The sequence below is a fragment of the Ambystoma mexicanum genome, chromosome 3q, assembly GCF_040938575.1.
Source record: "Ambystoma mexicanum isolate Mex_15411 chromosome 3q, UKY_AmexF1_1, whole genome shotgun sequence".
NCBI classification, from domain to species: Eukaryota; Metazoa; Chordata; class Amphibia; order Caudata; family Ambystomatidae; genus Ambystoma; species Ambystoma mexicanum.
In genome coordinates, this window is record NC_090926.1 from 65,178,986 (window position 1) to 65,200,122 (window position 21,137).

At 52.3% G+C, this 21,137-nt stretch overlaps 1 protein-coding gene across 2 annotated transcripts in view; it reads left to right on the forward strand.

Moving 5' to 3' along the window:
• The window catches only part of LOC138582124 (zinc finger protein 2-like), a 240,710-nt gene that overhangs the window by 181,911 nt on the left and 37,662 nt on the right, over window positions 1-21,137 (forward strand). For both annotated transcript variants that reach the window (XM_069653122.1, XM_069653123.1), the window contains exon 6: window positions 5,646-5,735. In XM_069653122.1, coding sequence (XP_069509223.1) covers window positions 5,646-5,735 — 90 coding nt within the window. The remainder of the gene's footprint in view (window positions 1-5,645; window positions 5,736-21,137) is intronic.

Here is a 21,137-nt window from a genome sequence, read left to right on the forward strand (position 1 = left end):
GTGGCCACAACAAACGTGCAGTGGACAAAAGCCTGCCTAGGAGATGATATCAGTAGACCACCTGTGTGGAAGCTAAAGGCTTAAATGCTTGGCTCAGCTTTTAGTTGGTCTATGCCTCCAATAAATTGCATTGCTTTGTTTAGCTAAATAGCCTGTGAGATGCAGAAGCTTGGACAGGGTAGCGCCTGAGCGGGTCCAGAGGCAAATAGTTAAGAAAAAAGTGTTTGTGTTTTCTGGATTGTATGCGTGCATGCATGTGAGGGAGTGTATAAGTGGATGCATGTTTGTATGCGAGGGGGTGTAGCTGAATGAATGCAGTGTGAATGGTGTACATAGGTGCGAGAATGCAGTGTGAATGTGGGTGCTCCTGTGAATGACAGAAGGTGTATGGGTGCATATTTGTGTGCATGAGTATATAAATGCTGTATCTCTGTGTGAGGATCTGTGAGGCTGGGGCCCAGGGAGGGGCATTAGAGTATGAACAGCCATAGCGTGGAGCGTGACATATTTTACTGGCATTTTTGGGCAAAGCAAAGCCAACTTGAGTGTTATTTTTTGGAACGGGGAGGTTGGAACGGGTGGGAGGGTACTTCAATGGGGCTGGCTGGGTCCCACTGTGGTATTGAATTGTGCACTTAGATTAAGGACAAACCTGACAAGATGAGTACTTTTACATGGGGGAGGGCAAGTTTCTTTACTATGACATGGCAACAGAAGTGTTCAGACATAGGCTGGTGTGGGGGCGGGGGCAGCATTTGCGCAGTCCGCAAGGGAATGCTTTCTTACTGTGGCGTGACCTTTTTTACTGGCGTTGTGGGGCAGTTGCAACATGAGTGTTGTTATATGGGGGCATTTATGTAATGATAATGACTTATTTTTATATCGCTTTCGGCAATGCACTGTACAGAGAACATATTTTGATAAAAAATGATCACCCAAATAAAGTTGGTACTCATTTTTCGACCTCATGGCTTTTTTTTCAACTGGCATTAAGGCAAAGCGAACAGGAGCACGTTCTTACTCATTGATAAGGCATACATTGGCAGAGCCATCGTGAAAATGTTTTGTTATAGTATCATTACTGACATCATGGTAAAAGCAAACGTGTATTTTCTGATGTGGGAATATTGGCATATTTAGGTGCACCAGAATAGACCGGTTTGGGTACAATCGGAATGAAAAAACTGTTAACACTTGCAGATAATTGACATAGAGTGGGCAAAAGGCATTATGAAAATGTGTTTGAAAATGTTCCTGTGCATTGTTGATGACTTGACATCTCATGGCCTTTTTTCATGTTTTCCCCTACAAAACCGACTGTAAAGTGTGTGGCTTTTTACTTAATGTATCACAGAAATTGTACTGTCAAATTCGCCATTTTAACCCCTTATTTGCACATTTTTCTCAGGGGTGGGGCCAGGGCCGGTCTTTGTGTCAGGCAGCTCGCCTGACGTCAGTCAGCCTCTAGGGGGCGCTCGCCTGAGCCTCAAGCCAGTGCAAAGCCACTGGGCCAGACCGCACGCACCAGCCAAAGCCAGCCAGCGTAGGAATGCCTAAAACTGCCTAATGATGCATCATTTTAATGTGTTGTTAACTTACGTTCGTATTCCACACTGCAGCGGGGGCAGCCTCGTCTCTCAGGCAGGGCAGCAACTGGCAGGCCAATTTGTAACATTTGTTGCTTTATTGACTTCCGGGGTGGCTCCGGTGCCGTTGGCAACAGCCAGTCCCATGGGCGCACGTGCCCTCCTGCAGGCCATGCGCGCGCACGCAGAAGTGCACTGCTACTCTGACACGGATTGGGATTGGTGGCTGCTGGCATTGGCGACAGCGTTGCGGTTGAAAAACCCTCTTTTTGCAAGTGGGTCGTGCAACGTGCGGTGCAACCGTGCACGCAGTTAAGTGTTTGGGGTGGGGGGCAGGGAGGCGAGCGGGCAGGTTGACCTACTTTCCCGGCGCCCGGCGGTCATTAAGTTGAACAGTGGCCGGAGGAAAAGGTAGAAAGCATTGATTGGAGGAGGGTAGACGGGGATTGATGGTCACGGACTGCAGACACCCGCATTTTCTTTCCGGACTTTGATTTTCTCTCCGGCCCACTTTCTCTTTCCATTTCCGCGACTCCTATTTATTTTCCTTTAAATTCCCTTCTTTTATCCGCTTTACTATCACCTCCTCCGCTCTCTCGCCCGTGGGCTATCTGCACTAGTGCATTGTGTAATATCACATACATTTCATTGCTGATGGTGGAGAGGCATTATGCAGTCCTGAAGCATAAGATATATTGTATATGTCATATTACATATGATACGATAGGTTATTTATAACGCGCTTAAATACCCAGAGGTTTCTAAGCACAGACGCGGGGATCGAACCTGTGTTTGCTTGGTGTCGTTTTGCTTCCAAGGCAAGCACTTTGCCCCTCCTCCCGAGACATAGGCTCTTATTGCATGCATTCTGTGATCAATTGAGGGTCTCTGCGCACCATCAGAACTGAGTGCCATGGAAAAGAATAATTGCGCTTTTTGGGCACTGTTGTGCTGTTTGTAGTAAATGATATGCATCCAATGTATGGAGAGCTGACCCCCACCTTGAACACATAACGAGTGATTAGATTTTTGGAAAACCAAACGTTGACACACTTAATACACAATAAAACGATATACAGAAATGCCAGTGAGAATGCAGACCAGCCCCTAAGTACATTCAGAAAAGAAAGTGTGTAAGAGCTCCAGAAACAGGTTCAGCCATACTGCACACCAGTCTGGGGTCCTCTGCACCCTAAACCCTCGTATAGCCCTAGCCCCATCACGTTGCCCCACGGATCATGAAGGTTAGTGTCGAAGGGTGACTGGCCAACCGGCATATTATGATATGATATGACATTTATAACGCGCCTATACACAAGTGTTTCATTGGCACCTCAAGACCCTATCAAGTACTCCACCTGTGGCAAAATCTCCTGAAATTGTCACCGCTTAATTGGTTGGTTACAATTTTGACGAGTACAAGAACGAAAACTCTGTCGATAACATTCACAACTCAATGTCATAAATTGTGAAAACAGCAGTGACCCGGCGCTAATATCTCTCAAGTGGTTCCCTGTAAGACAGCCTAGTTCCTAGACACTATCACTCTGCGGGGACCCTGTCCCTCTCACCACTATCACCCACCTCACACTACTCTACTCGTGTGGTATACAAGCATCGACTCACACTCAACAAACTCAGCCTCCTCTTGATCTTCACACCTCACACTCGGCCAACATGCCAGTTAACTCCGCTTGATTATGCTCAAGCATGAGGAAGCCTTGGGCGGGTGTCTTTGGTATGGCAGTTTGTGAGGTAACAGTTACTTTAAGGTACTTGGGGGGACATCTGGTGTGAAAGGGCAAGCAGATTTTTCACAGACGCAGATAATTGTATAAAATGTTTTCTACTCTGATTTCTCCAGTTGTTGTTTCTGTTCCGGAACCGCACGCTGTTGCTTTGTGTTGCTGCTAGTCCAGAATATTGTCGGGTTCTCTCTTATTCCACGCCCCTGGGCTGCTCTTTCTTTCTTTCTTTCTTTCTTTCTTTCTTTCTTTCTTTCTTTCTTTCTTTCTTTCTTTCTTTCTTTCTTTCTTTCTTTCTTTCTTTCTTTCTTTCTTTCTTTCTTTCTTTCTTTCTCTCCCCCCCTCATCCCCCGTCCTCTTAGTGTTGCTGCTGTACATAGCTGGGTTTTCATCACAGGGGTCACTGGACATAGTGGGGGTTCTTCTAAGTCATCAACTGTACCCACTCTACAACGAGTCAAGGAAAATAAGACCGTGCAGGCCGGGTTGGGTTGGGCCAGGATTTAAATGTGTCTGGGCGCCGATGAAAAGTGAGCCACAATTGCAAAATGTCTTTTAGATACGTCTGGGGACAGACTTTTGGAGTGCTATTTACCTAGGGGGGCGTTGTGACATATTGTGCATTTTAAAGTATATTTAAACAGACCCGTTTTGGCCCCCCCCCCAAAAACTGCCCAACAGTAAGATGCTAAACCAGCGCTTTTGGGCATTCATTGACCAATAGGCAAATTTGAGCCCCTGAAGACAAGTTTGGCGCCAAAGTGCTGTACCCACAAGTAGTGGTGCCTGCATTGGCCCGTTGATACTGGTCTAGCCAGTGGCCACCGAGCTCGCAAAGGCAGTCCTTGTCCCCAAGATTTACCCCAGATAATAGTGGTGCCCAAGGATAGATAGCAGTGGCCCTCAGACCCCGCATTGTGCCAGTACGGACAGTTTGAAACTGCATTCAGGCAAGGCCTTTCCTAAGAGCAGGTGACAGAAAAACCATTTACTTGGGCAGCAACAGCTGTGTTTTCACATTAGAATTCTTCTGTAAAGTACTTGAATTACAATGTAATGAAACCTGCTTCATTTATATAGCAATTATTTATTCATATTGAGGAGGGGTTTTGTCGCACAACCGAGGTGTAGTTTGGGAGTGACGTGAGCCAGGCGGGGAGGAGGGGCGCATTCTGATGAATGGGGAGGTGGGCGACAACAATTCCTACCTGGGGTGCAATCTGGTGTAAGACCGACCCTGGGTGGGGCCCTCTGAACCCACCTTGGTGGGTTCACGCATTCTCTCGCTACGCTTGGTAGCTCCTACGGATCTGGTCGGGGGCAGAACAATCCCAGTTCTCTCTTCGGGCTCTCCTTGGTGTGGGCCCTACTACATTAGCTCCAGGCCCCACTTGTTACAAACTCCTGGCTGCACCCCTGGTGAGTTGGGTTGAAAGATGCATCTAATGGCCCAAATCTCTATTGAGCCTCCTGGGCTCGGGGTGGGGATCAACAATGCAATAGGTTTAATGGCCCTGCTCACTACCAGCTTTCAAAACTGCCATCCAGCCCCCATCCCCAAATTTTGTGGATGGCTCCGCACCTGGTTGTGGCGCACGTTGCTGCGTGCTTGATGCACGACACAAATCAGAGTGAGTCACTGTATGCCTGGTTGGAGGCTTGCACATTGAAAGTTCTCCCTCTCTCCACTGCTACTGTTTCATAATTTAATCAACGCATTTATGGCAGACATTATGCCTGCCATAAATAGAAAGAAAGATGGATTCCTAGATAACTTCATCCCTCTGAGATGGATTCATTGGAGACAATTGAATTGGGTAATCACACGTGTTCATGTACAGCGCCTACGAAATGGCAAACAAAGCACTACAAAGCTAAAATGCAATTCACACGTATTTATTTCTGAGTTTTGTAGAATGTAAAATTGCTCAACAAAGGCTGCAGATCACGAGGGGTCGGAGGAGGGAGTGACAAGAAGTGGGTGGGCGAGTGGGGCATTCATCCATTATACAGCGCTGACCCTGTGACATCACCTCTGCTGTGGCAAGATGGCACAGGTCAAGGAGGAATCTGTACTGTAACTACACTTTCAACCAGAGAAGTTGGAGTAATGAGGCTCAGCCCTCGGTATCCAAAAAGCCCCACTGACAGATCAAAACTGCCAGCAAGACCAAGAACGTGAGTAGTAGGCATTCACGCTTGCCAGAATGCGGGTATGCACATTCCTAGTGAGAACAACACACTATAATAGACGGAAGAAAGACAGGTGAATGAATATCTTTTGAAATTCAAAAATGTTGCTTTTGTCCCACAGAATCAAAGGTGCTCAGTTCCAAGTTGGAGGCCCTTGCTGTGGATCACCTTGGCATGGAAAGGAGAGAACAGCGCACCGGTTTCACCGCAGGTACGGTAATATTTCTCTGTGTATGGACTACGGGAATTGGCCAGTGAGTGGCTAGATGCCCATACATGTTATGTCATGCTATTTGGCATTTATATAGCGCTCTATATATCATTGTTATGACCTCAAAGCACTGGTAGGGTAAACGCCCTCGGGGACCGTAGTCCAGGTCAGTTCAGAGAGTAGGGTTTCGAAAGGTGCTTGGGTGCACCAGTTAAGTGTGCAGCTGATGCAGTTGCCTGATGCTAGCTGCATCCTAGCATTAGGTGTGTGGTATTGATATCGGTTCAATGTGTGCAGTCTGGCGGGTGGATACCAAGACTGGGTTCTGGCTGCGTTAGGCCTGTGGGACGCTTATGTGTGCAGCTAGGCCTGTTTGTCGTGGGGTATAGATGCGTTTTATTAGAATGATGAGGTATTCATGGGATAGTGTTCTTATGTGAACAGCTAGGCCGAATTGATCGAGGGGTGTAGCTGCACTCTGATTGTGTGATGGTGTGGAGTAGGGAGTGTGATAGTTTCTTCATAAAGCGCTCACACATAATGTGTTTCAAGGCGCCCCGCAACAAGGGAGGGGTCAAAGGAAAACACAAAACAGTCCTCCCGGCCACGAACAACACGAATGCGATGATTAACCATTGCACTCGCTTTAGTGACACCCCAGACTGTGCAAGTGCCAAGGCACAGACAGGGGGGAAACTGGAACATACTGGCAATTACCATAATTACCTGACGACAAATCCAGAGAATCACACGAGGTGAGGAGAAAGGAGGGGGAGCAACAAAACAGGCAATGATTTCACGAGGCCCCATGAAACTTCAGGCAGTGCCAGAGGGGGGAGTGTGGTGGGGGGGGGGTTAAACAAGTAAGGGGATGGACGAGACAAACAATTCTAACCATCATACTAGGTCCAGGGGCAATTCTGATAGAGTAAGTGCAGAGAAAGGTAAGGGAGGGGGAGGAGAGAGAAGGAGGGAGGAGGAGAGAAAATAATAAAACAATGGAAAGAGAAGCAGAGGGGAGGGTGAATACAGCTGCAGAGGTCAGTAAAACAGAATGTTGTAAGGGAACACAGAATGTAGGCAAGGATTCACGGTGACGATGGGTACAGCATGATTCAGGGCAAACTGAATGCAGGATCCAGGGGAGATCCAGCATGATAGTAGAGGGGTTGAAGCACCACAAGTCGATGTGTCCAAAAGTCAAATCCAAGCATTGGAAAGAGGTTATAGATGGTGAACCCTTTGTGAATCGAGACAACTCCTTCAATGAAAGGGATGGGGGGAATGGAACAGAGGGATAAGGGGGTGGCAGGGGAAGAGATCAGGGAAACGGGGGGGACATAAGGGGGCCAGAAGGGGGGGCACACAGCAACATTACAGGAACCAGAGGGGGCACAGAGTGACATCATGGGGAACTAGAGGGGCAGGGGGGCACACAGCAATATCACCAGGGACCAGATGGTGTGGGGACACAGCGAAATCACGGGGGCCCATAAGGGGCACACAGTGACAGCACGGGACCAGAGGGGCTGGGGCATACATCGGCATCACAAGGGACCAGAGGGGCACACAGCGACAACATGGGGGACCAGAGTGGGCTGGGGGTACACAGCGACAGCACTGAGGACCAGAGGGGGCTGGGGGGGACACAGCAATATCACAGGGGACTAGAGGGGCTGGGGGGCACACAACAATATGCAGGGGGACCAGGGGGGCAGGGGCACACAGCGATATCAAGGGGGACCAGGGGGAAGGGGCACACAGCAACAACTCGGGGGACTAGAGGATGTGGGGCACACAGCGACATCACAGGGACCAGAGGGGGCTGCGGCACACAGCAACAACACAAGGGACCAGAGGGGCTGGTGGGAACACACAGTCGTTGCGGGGGACAGGGGGTCACAACTGCGACATCACGGGGGAACAGGAGGGTGGGGGCACACAGCAACATCACAGGGACGAGAGGGGGCTGCGGCACACAGCGACAACACAAGGGACCAGAGGGGCTGGTGGGAACACACTGTCGTTGCGGGGGCCCGGGGGTAACAACTGCGACATCACAGGGAACCATGGGGGTGGGGTCATACAGCAACAACACGGGAGACCAGAGGGTCGGAGGGAACACAGCGGCATCACAGGGACCAGAGGGGGCTGGAGGCACACAGCAACATCATGGGGATCAGGGGGCACAAGAGACATGCCGGGGGACTAGAGGGGCTGAGGGACACACAGCGACATCACGGGGGATTAGAGGGCTGGGGGGGACACAGTGACATCACAGGGGATGAGAGGGTCACGCAGCACACAGCAACATCTTGGGGGACCAGGGGGCATACAGGGACCTCACAGGGAACCAGGAGGGTTGGGTGCATACATCGACAACAGGGGGACCTAGATGGGCTTGGGGGCACACAGTGACATCACGGGGGGCTGGGGGCACACAATGACAACACAGGGGAACAGAGGGGGCTGGGGGACAAAGCGACATCACAGGGGGGGGTTGGGGGCACACAATGTCATCACGGGAGACCAGAGTGAGCTGGGAGCACAGGGACATCACAGGGAACCAGAGAGGCTGGGGGCACATAGCGACAACACGGGGTCGAGCGCGGCAGGGGGGCACGCAGCAACATCACAGAGGACCAGAAGGGGCTGTGGGGCATACAGCGACATCATGGGGGCCAGAGGGGGACCTGGGGGCACACAGCGACATCACAGGGACCAGAGGGGGTTGGGAGCACACAGTGACATCACGGTGGACCAGAGGGGGTTGGGGGCACACAGCGACATCATGGGGGTCAGAGGGGCTTGGGACACAGTGACAACACAGAAACCAGAGGGACTGGGGCACACAGTGACATCACAGGGACCAGAGGTGGGTTGGGCGGACACAGTGACATCACGGTGGACCAGAGGGGGTGAGGGGCATACAGCGATGACATGGGGGCCAGGGTGCTGGGGGCATACAGCGACAACACAGGGGATCTGGGGCACAACGGCGACATCACAGGGGACCGGAGGATGTGGTGGCACACCAAGACATCACCGGGACCAGAGGGGGGTGGGGCACACATCAACAACACAGGGAACCAGAGGGGCTGGGGCACACAGTGACTACAAGGGTGACTAGAGGGACTGGGGGGCACACAGCGATGTCACGGGGGGTAGGTGGGCTGCGGGCAAGCAGCAACAACACGGGGGAAATAGGGGGCACAACAACGACATCACGTGGGACCAGAGGGGCTGGGGGCAAACAGCAACAACACAGGGGACGAGAGGGGCACGGGCATACAGCAACATCATGGGGGACCAGAGGGGCTGGGGGGCACACAGTGACATCAAGAGGGACTGGGGTCATACAGCGACATCACAGGTAACCAGGGGTGCTGGGGGCATACAGCGATAACAGGGGAACTAGAGGGGGTGGGGGCACACAGTGACAACACAGAGACCAGGGGGCATACAGCGACATCACAGGGGACCAGGATGGGCTGGGGGCACATGACTGCACAGGGGAACAGAGGGGGCTGGGGACACAGTGCCATCACAGGGGGCTGGAGGGACACAGACATCACGGGGGACGGTAGGGGGTTGGGGCGCACAGTGACATCACGGAGGACGAGAGGGGGCTGGTGGCATATAGCAACATCAAGGGGGCACGGGGCCTGGGGGCACACAGCGACAACACGGGAACCAGAGGGCCTGGGGCACACAGCAACATCACAGGGACCAGAGGGGTTTGGGGGCACACAGTGAGAACACAGGGACCAGAGGGGCTGGGGGTACACTGTGACAACCACGGGGGACCAGAGGGGCTAGGGGTACACAGTGAAAACATGGAGGACCAGAGGGGCTGGGTGTACACAGCGACAACACAGGGTAAAAGTGGGGCTGTGGGTACACAGCGTCAACACAGGGTACCAGTGGGGCTGGGGGTACACAGTGACAACACAGGGACCACAGGAGGCTGGGGGCACACAGTGACAGCAAGGGTGGACCGGAGTGGTTGGGGGACATATAGCGACATCAGGGGGACCAGAGGGGACTGGGGACACACAGCACGGTGGAACATTGCGACATTGCGGGGGTGGGAAGTGTACCTGAAGCGGACCGGAAGCAGACAGAGGCCATTGTTATGGGCCTTGTTTGGTGAAAAAGGCAGCAAGGATACTGGCATGGAAATGTGAATACTGGTAAGGAGAGTGATGACATTGTTGGGGATCTCATTGAGAATTAGTCATCGGATTGTTAGGGTTCAATCGCTTCAGAAGGTCGTGGTTGGTATTACTGAAAGAGCCACTTTTTTAGAGCTTTGCGGAATGCCATATAGTCTTGGGTGTGTCGGATATGAGAGGGAAGCGAGTTCCACAGAGTCGGGCCAAGGTTGAGAAGGCGGATCCTCCGATCCTGGCAGAGTTAGAGGTTGGAACCACTAGAAGAAGGGCAGTGCTTGATCTTAGGGTGCGGAATGGGAGGTATGGTTTTATCTTTTCTTGCAGGTATAATGGGCCGGTCTTGTGCACTGCACAGTGAGTGAAGCATAGGGTCTTGAAGGTGGCCCTTCGTCTGACTGGGAGCCAGAGGAGGGTTTGGAGAGCTGGAGAGATGTGGTCTCTCTGACCCAGGGCAAGGAGCAGTTTGCAGCAGCGCTTTGGGCTCTTTGGAATTTAAGATGGTATGCAGGGGCTCCAAGAATTGGCATAGTCCAGTCTCAACATCACAATTGACACAACTGCGGCAAGTCTGCTCGGGAAGGAGAGGTAGGGAAAGATGCGTCTGAGAAGTTTGAGATGGTAGTGACAACATTTTTACACATTGTTGATCTGGTGGGAGAGGGTTAGGCCAGAGTCCAAAGTGCACCCTAGGTTGTTTACTGTGTCGGCGGGGTTGGGGCCAGGGTCAGGGGCCATGGGAGCAGATGAAGTAGAAGAGCAGTGTTGCCGCACACCATGATTTCAGTTTTATTGGGGTTCAAGAGGAGGTGGTTTATTGTCACCCATTGATCAATATCGTGAAGACATGTTTCAAGATCAGGGTGGGGGTAGGTGCCAGATTTGGGGATTTTTACGATGATTTGGGTATCGTCAGCGTAGTTGTAACATGAGATGTTATGCATGCGGATGATTCCAGGAAGGGTGGTCACATAGAGGTTGAACAGGAGAGCAGATAGGCATGCGCCTTGCAGTACTCCAGTGTTCACTGAGGAGCAGCTGAGACAAAAGGGGAGAGGGGGGGTGTATTTGTTTCCTGTTACTGAGGAAGGAAGAGATCCACTTGAGAGCAGTGCCACGGTTTCCTTGGGAGTGTAGGCTGTCCAGGAGGATTGAGTGGTTAACCGTGTCAAAGGCTGCAGAGAGATCGAGGAGAATTAGTGCAGCACATCCTTCGAAGTCTGCAGAGACCTGGAGATCGTCCCAGATCGAGGTCAGAGTGGTTTCAGTTCTATGTCGCTGTCGAAGCCTGATTGTGAGGGGTCGAGGAGACCGTTGAATTCTACAAAGACATTGAGCTGGGAGTGTGCTGTTCGGTCGATGAGCTTTGCAAGAAATCTGCTGGTGTTCGAGATGGGTCTGTAGTTTTGGGGTCGAGGGATGCTTTTTTAAGAGGCTTGACATGTGCAATTATGAAGGCATCGGGGAAGATGCCAAGGTGAGGGAGTCATTTAGTATGGCGCTTGCATGTTCTCCTGCGCAGGTAGGTGAGAATATTTCTTTCAGGACAGAAGCAGGGCAGGGGTCGAGGGGGGACCCGGGCGGTTTGCTGGCAAATAGTAGGTCAAGAAACTCATCTCTGGAGATGGGTTTGAAGGAGTCGAAGGTAGGAGGATTTGGTGTTGGGGGAATGGGGTCTTGGGGGGAGAAGCTGGACAGTTTGCTGTTAAGGGAGGTTGTCCTGTCAAGAGCGGTGGTGTAGAAGTGTAGGGAGTGGGAATCGCAGAGTGATTGAGATGGGGTGGATTGGGTAGAGGTGCGGTTGCCACGGTTGAGAATTTGATTATTGTAATAGGCTTTTTTGGCCTTTCAGATGTCAGCTTTGTAGTTACGGTGGTGCAGGGCGAACATGTATCTGCTGAGATCGGTTTTAAATGCTTGCCGTTTGTGTTCAAGAGAGTTATTATCTTTTTTGGCGTTCCTCAGGGGGTACGTGAACCATTTGGTGGATGGTCCATTGCGTGAGGAGGAGGGGCACGAGGGGGTGAAAGGAATTTGTGAGTCATTAAGCCAAGAGTCAAAGGAGTTGATGGTTAAGGCTCTATCAGGGGGGAGTTGGGTGTTGCAGGGGGACGAAGAAGTAATGCTTTGGCTAGGTTGGGAAGGATCTTGACTTTGCTCCAGCATCTGAGATCCCGGGGGGGAAAGCTGAAGGAAGGGGGGTGCGGTGTTGATAGAGAAGGGGATGGCATAGTGGTCGGTCCAGATGAGTGGTTTCGGACGGGATATATAAGCCCAGTCATGGCAGCTGAAGATTGCATCAAGAGTGTGCCCTCCTGAGTGGGTTGGCCCAGTCGTATGACGGGAGAGGTTGAGTGCATCAAGACTGTCAACCAGCGAATGAGTCATGGGGTTGTTGGGAATACCGAACCAGATATTGAAGTCTCCTAGAAGTGTGGGAGATGGGTGATGTACTTGAATGGTAGCTATTGAATCACAGAGGTTGTTGGTGAAATGTCTGTTGTAACTGGTGGGGGCTGTAGATGAGCAGGAAGCTGTGGGAGAAACCCGGTGGTAGCGAGAGTTTAACTAGAAGGGATTCAGAGGAGGGAATGCATGTCTGGGATTCGACGAGTGAGACAAAGAAATAAGAGCTGAAGAGGACTGCCACTCCGCCTCCCCTGGTGGGTCTACTGTGGGCGATGAGCGAGTAGCCAGGGGGAAGGCTTCATGTGCAACAGGGGCAAAGTCTTCAGAGAACCAGGTTTCGGTGATAGACTAGGTCAGGCTTGTCAGAGGATAGGAGGCCAAAGATGCTGTCTGTTACTTGCTACGGAGCGTGCATTAAAAAGGATACAGGTGACTTTGTGAGGGGAAGTAGTCTTCGTAGAGGTCATCGCAGTGTTAGCATGAGGAGCGTGGGTGCTTGGTAGGGTGGTGGTAGAGGGTGGAGCATTCAAGGTGGATGAGACAGGAAGAGGAGGGGTACGGGAGGGGCAGGGTGCTGTGGGTCTTGAGTGACGTGTGAGGAGGTTAAAGCGAAGAGGGCTGGGAAGAGTAGGCCGGAGGAGGTGGATATGTGAGAGTGGGGGAGGGTCGAGGGGGGGAAAGGAGGTTGGTGAGTGGATCAATTCGTGTGTGGGAGTTATGGAGGCTAGGATTTGGATCGAGTCTGGAGGGCGCTGGGGGTTCTGGAGTATTGGGTGAGAAATCAAGAGAGAGGGGCGGAAACTGGGCGAGGAGCGAGGGGAGTGTGAGGTAGGGGAGGGGGAGATTGGGAGGTAGGGTTGAGGCAGAAGTGGTGAGGAGTAGAGGGTCAAGGGAGTGGACCCGTCACGTTTTCTGCATTTCTAGGGTTTTGGTGCTATAAGGGTGTGAGAGAGGGTAGGGGTTTCAGAGGGGGGGGAGATGAAGCTACCTGTCTAGTTAGGCGGGGCGCGCAGCTTTCAGAGAGGGGAAGGGATATGAAGGGGGAGGTATGTTGGCTGGGGTCGAGTAGTGGTGAAGGGGGAGGAAGAGGGTGGCAAGGGAGGATGGGCGAGAGGCAGGTGAGTTCCTAGGTGGGCTAAGGGAGAGGGACCGGGGGGCAGGGGAGGGCCGGGGGAGGGACAGGAGTTCCTTCAAGGGTGCAAGGATGGAGTAGAAGAAGAGTTGAATATGAACTGTTTGGAGCGCCCGAGGACTCCCGGGCTTGGGAGTTCGATAAGGGTGGTGGTGTATGGGCGGGGGGTATCATGGTGTTCTCAACAGATGTCAGGGAAGGGTAGAGGTCGATGTGTTAGGGTGAGAAGGGGGCTGGGGAGTTAGCGCCGGAAGAAGGCATGTGATTGGCGCGCCACAGTGCACCTCTGATTTTAGAGTTGGAAGCAGGGTGATGGTAGGAGAGGGGGGCGAGCGGCATTAGGGTGTATTGATGTACGAGGGGAGGGATTGTGATCAAGGGGGAAGTAAAGGGTGGGGTCATGAAGGTGGGTGCAAATGAATTAAATGCTGCTTCAGGATAGTTCACTTGCTGAGGACGTTGAGCATCCGCTCTTGTTTATAAATTGTATAAATATACTTGTATAGTTAACTGAGAAAGAGTATTGCCTGAACCATTTTTAAATCGGGAACATTGGTGCATTTTCAGAGTTATTGTAATTGGTTATTTATAACGCCCTTAATACCCAGAGGTTTCTAAGCACGGACTGGAGGATTGAGCCTATGTTGCTCTGCGTCATCTTGTTTCCACAGCGAGCGAGTTGCTCCTGAGCTATCCTCACGTTTGCCTTGCTCAGAGGGGCTTGCCTGGCCGCTGCCAAACATTGGACATTGTTGCATTTTCAGAGTTATTGCCTTGCTGAGAGGGGCTTGCCTGGCCGCTGCTCAGTATGGAACATGGGTGATATGATATGATATTTTATTTATATCGCGCTCATACACTGGTATTTCAGAGCGTGACCAGGCAAAGAGAGTGGAACAGGGCAGAACAAAAACAACGATCTTACTAGGCCCAGTGACATTGAGAACGTGCAAATGCTTGGGAAAGGGAAAAGGGGGAAAGTGCATGGAGGAGGGGGGGGAGAGGTGGAAAGTGCGGAACAGAGGAGAGAAATGAATAAATAAAAAGTAAAATACATAAATAAAAAAAGGTGGTAGTTCAGCCAGCAAGTGGCAAGTGCTAGTTTGAGCAGATAGGGTATATCTGAATAAGTGCAGAAGAGAAGTGGTTTGGGGACTGTATGGGTACAGATACAGACCCCAGTGCAAGGGGTGCCCGGAGGCAAGTGCATGAGGGTGGCAGGGTGAGCAGGTAACTGGGCCCGAAGGACAGAGGGTGGCCAGGTGCACAGTGCCGAGAGAGAAAACATATCAGCAGGGGAGAAAAGAGGTGGGTTGGGCGCACACAGTGACATCACGGTGGACCAGAGGGGGTGAGGGGCATACAGCGATGACATGGGGGCCAGGGTGCTGGGGGCATACAGCGACAACACAGGGGATCTGGGGCACAACGGCGACATCACAGGGGACCGGAGGATGTGGTGGCACACCAAGACATCACCGGGACCAGAGGGGGGTGGGGCACACATCAACAACACAGGGAACCAGAGGGGCTGGGGCACACAGTGACAACAAGGGTGACTAGAGGGACTGGGGGGCACACAGCGATGTCACGGGGGGTAGGTGGGCTGGGGGCAAGCAGCAACAACACGGGGGAAATAGGGGGCACAACAACGACATCACGTGGGACCAGAGGGGCTGGGGGCAAACAGCAACAACACAGGGGACGAGAGGGGCACGGGCATACAGCAACATCATGGGGGACCAGAGGGGCTGGGGGGCACACAGTGACATCAAGAGGGACTGGGGTCATACAGCGACATCACAGGTAACCAGGGGAGCTGGGGGCATACAGCGATAACAGGGGAACTAGAGGGGGTGGGGGCACACAGTGACAACACAGAGACCAGGGGGCATACAGCGACATCACAGGGGACCAGGATGGGCTGGGGGCACATGACTGCACAGGGGAACAGAGGGGGCTGGGGACACAGTGCCATCACAGGGGGCTGGAGGGACACAGACATCACGGGGGACGGTAGGGGGTTGGGGGCGCACAGTGACATCACGGAGGACGAGAGGGGGCTGGTGGCATATAGCAACATCAAGGGGGCACGGGGCCTGGGGGCACACAGCGACAACACGGGAACCAGAGGGCCTGGGGCACACAGCAACATCACAGGGACCAGAGGGGTTTGGGGGCACACAGTGAGAACACAGGGACCAGAGGGGCTGGGGGTACACTGTGACAACCACGGGGGACCAGAGGGGCTAGGGGTACACAGTGAAAACATGGAGGACCAGAGGGGCTGGGTGTACACAGCGACAACACAGGGTAAAAGTGGGGCTGTGGGTACACAGCGTCAACACAGGGTACCAGTGGGGCTGGGGGTACACAGTGACAACACAGGGACCACAGGAGGCTGGGGGCACACAGTGACAGCAAGGGTGGACCGGAGTGGTTGGGGGACATATAGCGACATCAGGGGGACCAGAGGGGGCTGGGACACACAGCACGGTGGAACATTGCGACATTGCGGGGGTGGGAAGTGTACCTGAAGCGGACCGGAAGCAGACAGAGGCCATTGTTATGGGCCTTGTTTGGTGAAAAAGGCAGCAAGGATACTGGCATGGAAATGTGAATACTGGTAAGGAGAGTGATGACATTGTTGGGGATCTCATTGAGAATTAGTCATCGGATTGTTAGGGTTCAATCGCTTCAGAAGGTCGTGGTTGGTATTACTGAAAGAGCCACTTTTTTAGAGCTTTGCGGAATGCCATATAGTCTTGGGTGTGTCGGATATGAGAGGGAAGCGAGTTCCACAGAGTCGGGCCAAGGTTGAGAAGGCGGATCCTCCGATCCTGGCAGAGTTAGAGGTTGGAACCACTAGAAGAAGGGCAGTGCTTGATCTTAGGGTGCGGGATGGGAGGTATGGTTTTATCTTTTCTTGCAGGTATAATGGGCCGGTCTTGTGCACTGCACAGTGAGTGATGCATAGGGTCTTGAAGGTGGCCCTTCGTCTGACTGGGAGCCAGAGGAGGGTTTGGAGAGCTGGAGAGATGTGGTCTCTCGGACCCAGGGCAAGGAGCAGTTTGCAGCAGCGCTTTGGGCTCTTTGGAATTTAAGATGGTATGCAGGGGCTCCAAGAATTGGCATAGTCCAGTCTCAACATCACAATTGACACAACTGCGGCAAGTCTGCTCGGGAAGGAGAGGTAGGGAAAGATGCGTCTGAGAAGTTTGAGATGGTAGTGACAACATTTTTACACATTGTTGACCTGGTGGGAGAGGGTTAGGCCAGAGTCCAAAGTGCACCCTAGGTTGTTTACTGTGTCGGCGGGGTTGGGGCCAGGGTCAGGGACCATGGGAGCAGATGAAGTAGAAGAGCAGTGTTGCCGCACACCATGATTTCAGTTTTATTGGGGTTCAAGAGGAGGTGGTTTATTGTCACCCATTGATCAATATCGTGAAGACATGTTTCAAGATCAGGGTGGGGGTAGGTGCCAGATTTGGGGATTTTTACGATGATTTGGGTATCGTCAGCGTAGTTGTAACATGAGATGTTATGCATGCGGATGATTCCAGGAAGGGTGGTCACATAGAGGTTGAACAGGAGAGCAGATAGGCATGCGCCTTGCAGTACTCCAGTGTTCACTGAGCGAGCAGCTGAGACAAAAGGGGAGAGGGGGGGTGTATTTGTTTCCTGTTACTGAGGAAGGAAGAGATCCACTTGAGAGCAGTGCCACGGTTTCCTTGGGAGTGTAGGCTGTCCAGGAGGATTGAGTGGTTAACCGTGTCAAAGGCTGCAGAGAGATCGAGGAGAATTAGTGCAGCACATCCTTCGAAGTCTGCAGAGACCTGGAGATCGTCCCAGATCGAGGTCAGAGTGGTTTCAGTTCCATGTCGCTGTCGAAGCCTGATTGTGAGGGGTCGAGGAGACCGTTGAATTCTACAAAGACATTGAGCTGGGAGTATGCTGTTCAGTCGATGAGCTTTGCAAGAAATCTGGTGTTCGAGATGGGTCTGTAGTTTTGGGGTCGAGGAATGCTTTTTTAAGAGGCTTGACATGTGCAATTATGAAGGCATCGGGGAAGATGCCAAGGTGAGGGAGTCATTTAGTATGGCGCTTGCATGTTCTCCTGCGCAGGTAGGTGAGAATATTTCTTTCAGGACAGAAGCAGGGCAGGGGTCGAGGGGGGACCCGGGCGGTTTGCTGGCAAATAGTAGGTCAAGAAACTCATCTCTGGAGATGGGTTTGAAGGAGTCGAAGGTAGGAGGATTTGGTGTTGGGGGAATGGGGTCTTGGGGGGAGAAGCTGGACAGTTTGCTGTTAAGGGAGGTTGTCCTGTCAAGAGCGGTGGTGTAGAAGTGTAGGGAGTGGGAATCGCAGAGTGATTGAGATGGGGTGGATTGGGTAGAGGTGCGGTTGCCACAGTTGAGAATTTGATTATTGTAATAGGCTTTTTTGGCCTTTCAGATGTCAGCTTTGTAGTTACGGTGGTGCAGGGCGAACATGTATCTGCTGAGATCGGTTTTAAATGCTTGCCGTTTGTGTTCAAGAGAGTTATTATCTTTTTTGGCGTTCCTCAGGGGGTACGTGAACCATTTGGTGGATGGTCCATTGCGTGAGGAGGAGGGGCACGAGGGGGTGAAAGGAATTTGTGAGTCATTAAGCCAAGAGTCAAAGGAGTTCATGGTTAAGGCTCTATCAGGGGGGAGTTGGGTGTTGCAGGGGGACGAAGAAGTAATGCTTTGGCTAGGTCGGGAAGGATCTTGACTTTGCTCCAGCATCTGAGATCCCGGGGGGGAAAGCTGAAGGAAGGGGGGGTGCGGTGTTGATAGAGAAGGGGATGGCATAGTGGTCGGTCCAGATGAGTGGTTTCGGACGGGATATATAAACCCGGTCATGGCAGCTGAAGATTGCATCAAGAGTGTGCCCTCCTGAGTGGGTTGGCCCAGTCGTATGACGGGAGAGGTTGAGTGCATCAAGACTGTCAACCAGCGAATGAGTCATGGGGTTGTTGGGAATATCGAACCAGATATTGAAGTCTCCTAGAAGTGTGGGAGATGGGTGATGTACTTGAATGGTAGCTATTGAATCACAGAGGTTGTTGGTGAAATGTCTGTTGTAACTGGGGGGGGGGGCTGTAGATGAGCAGGAAGCTGTGGGAGAAACCCGGTGGTAGTGAGAGTTTAACTAGAAGGGATTCAGAGGAGGGAATGCATGTCGGGGATTCGACGAGTGAGACAAAGAAATAAGAGCTGAAGAGGACTGCCACTCCGCCTCCCCTGGTGGGTCTACTGTGGGCGATGAGCGAGTAGCCAGGGGGAAGGCTTCATGTGCAACAGGGGCAAAGTCTTCAGAGAACCAGGTTTCGGTGATAGACTAGGTCAGGCTTGTCAGAGGATAGGAGGCCAAAGATGCTGTGTCTGTTACTTGCTACGGAGCGTGCATTAAAAAGGATACAGGTGACTTTGTGAGGGGAAGTAGTCTTCGTAGAGGTCATCGCAGTGTTAGCATGAGGAGCGTGGGTGCTTGGTAGGGTGGTGGTAGAGGGTGGAGCATTCAGGGTGGATGAGACAGGAAGAGGAGGGGTACGGGAGGGGCAGGGTGCTGTGGGTCTTGAGTGACGTGTGAGGAGGTTAAAGCGAAGAGGGCTGGGAAGAGTAGGCCGGAGGAGGTGGATATGTGAGAGTGGGGGAGGGTCGAGGGGGGGAAAGGAGGTTGGTGAGTGGATCAATTGGTGTGTGGGAGTTATGGAGGCTAGGATTTGGATCGAGTCTGGAGGGCGCTGGGGGTTCTGGAGTATTGGGTGAGAAGTCAAGAGAGAGGGGCGGAAACTGGGCGAGGAGCGAGGGGAGTGTGAGGTAGGGGAGGGGGAGATTGGGAGGTAGGGTTGAGGCAGAAGTGGTGAGGAGTAGAGGGTCAAGGGAGTGGACCCGTCACGTTTTCTGCATTTCGTGGGTTTTGGTGCTATAGGGGTGTGAGAGAGGGTAGGGGTTTCAGAGGGGGGGGGAGATGAAGCTACCTGTCTAGTTAGGCGGGGCGCGCAGCTTTCAGAGAGGGGGAGGGATATGAAGGGGGAGGTATGTTGGCTGGGGTCGAGTAGTGGTGAAGGGGGAGGAAGAGGGTGGCAAGGGAGGATGGGCGAGAGGGAGGTGAGTTCCTAGGTGGGCTAAGGGAGAGGGACCGGGGGGCAGGGGAGGGCCGGGGGAGGGACAGGAGTTCCTTCGAGGGTGCAAGGATGGAGTAGAAGAAGAGTTGAATATGAACTGTTTGGAGCGCCCGAGGACTCCCGGGCTTGGGAGTTCGATAAGGGTGGTGGTGTATGGGCGGGGGGGTATCATGGTGTTCTCAACAGATGTCAGGGAAGGGTAGAGGTCGATGTGTTAGGGTGAGAAGGGGGCTGGGGAGTTAGCGCCGGAAGAAGGCATGTGATTGGCACGCCACAGTGCACCTCTGATTTTAGAGTTGGAAGCAGGGTGATGGTAGGAGAGGGGGGCGAGCGGCATTAGGGTGTATTGATGTACGAGGGGAGGGATTGCGATCAAGGGGGAAGTAAAGGGTGGGGTCATGAAGGTGGGTGCAAATGAATTAAATGCTGCTTCAGGATAGTTCACTTGCTGAGGACGTTGAGCATCCGCTCTTGTTTATAAATTGTATAAATATACTTGTATAGTTAACTGAGAAAGAGTATTGCCTGAACCATTTTTAAATCGGGAACATTGGTGCATTTTCAGAGTTATTGTAATTGGTTATTTATAACGCCCTTAATACCCAGAGGTTTCTAAGCACGGACCGGAGGATTGAGCCTATGTTGCTCTGCGTCATCTTGTTTCCACAGCGAGCGAGTTGCTCCTGAGCTATCCTCACGTTTGCCTTGCTCAGAGGGGCTTGCCTGGCCGCTGCCAAACATTGGACATTGTTGCATTTTCAGAGTTATTGCCTTGCTGAGAGGGGCTTGCCTGGCCGCTGCTCAGTATGGAACATGGGTAATATGATATATTTTATTTATATCGCGCTCATACACTGGTATTTCAGAGCGTGACCAGGCAAAGGGAGTGGAACAGGGCAGAACAAAAACAACGATCTTACTAGGCCCAGTGACATTGAGAACGTGCAAGTGCTTGGGAAAGGGAAAAGGGGGAAAGTGCATGGAGGAGGGGGGGGAGAGGTGGAAAGTGCGGAACAGAGGAGAGAAATGAATAAATAAAAAGTAAAATACATAAATAAAAAAAGGTGGTAGTTCAGCCAGCAAGTGGCAAGTGCTACTTTGAGCAGATAGGGTATATCTGAATAAGTGCAGAAGAGAAGTGGATGGGGGACTGTATGGGTACAGATACAGACCCCAGTGCAAGGGGTGCCCGGAGGCAAGTGCATGAGGGTGGCAGGGTGAGCAGGTAACTGGGCCCGAAGGACAGAGGGTGGCCAGGTGCACAGTGCTGAGAGAGAAAACTTATCAGCAGGGGAGAAAAGGGGCAAAGGCAGAAGCGAAGAGGAAGGTATTGAGGTGCTTCCAGAACCGGAGATGGTTCTCCTCAAGTTTCAAGGTGCATTTTCTGAGTTATGCTGCTCGGCATTGGGCATTTGTGCATTTTCTGAGTTATTGCTTTGCTGAGAGGGGCTTGCCTGGCTGCTGCTCGGCATTGGACATAGGTCCATTTTCTGAGTTATTGCCTTGCTGAGAGGGGCTTGCCTAGCTGCTGCTCA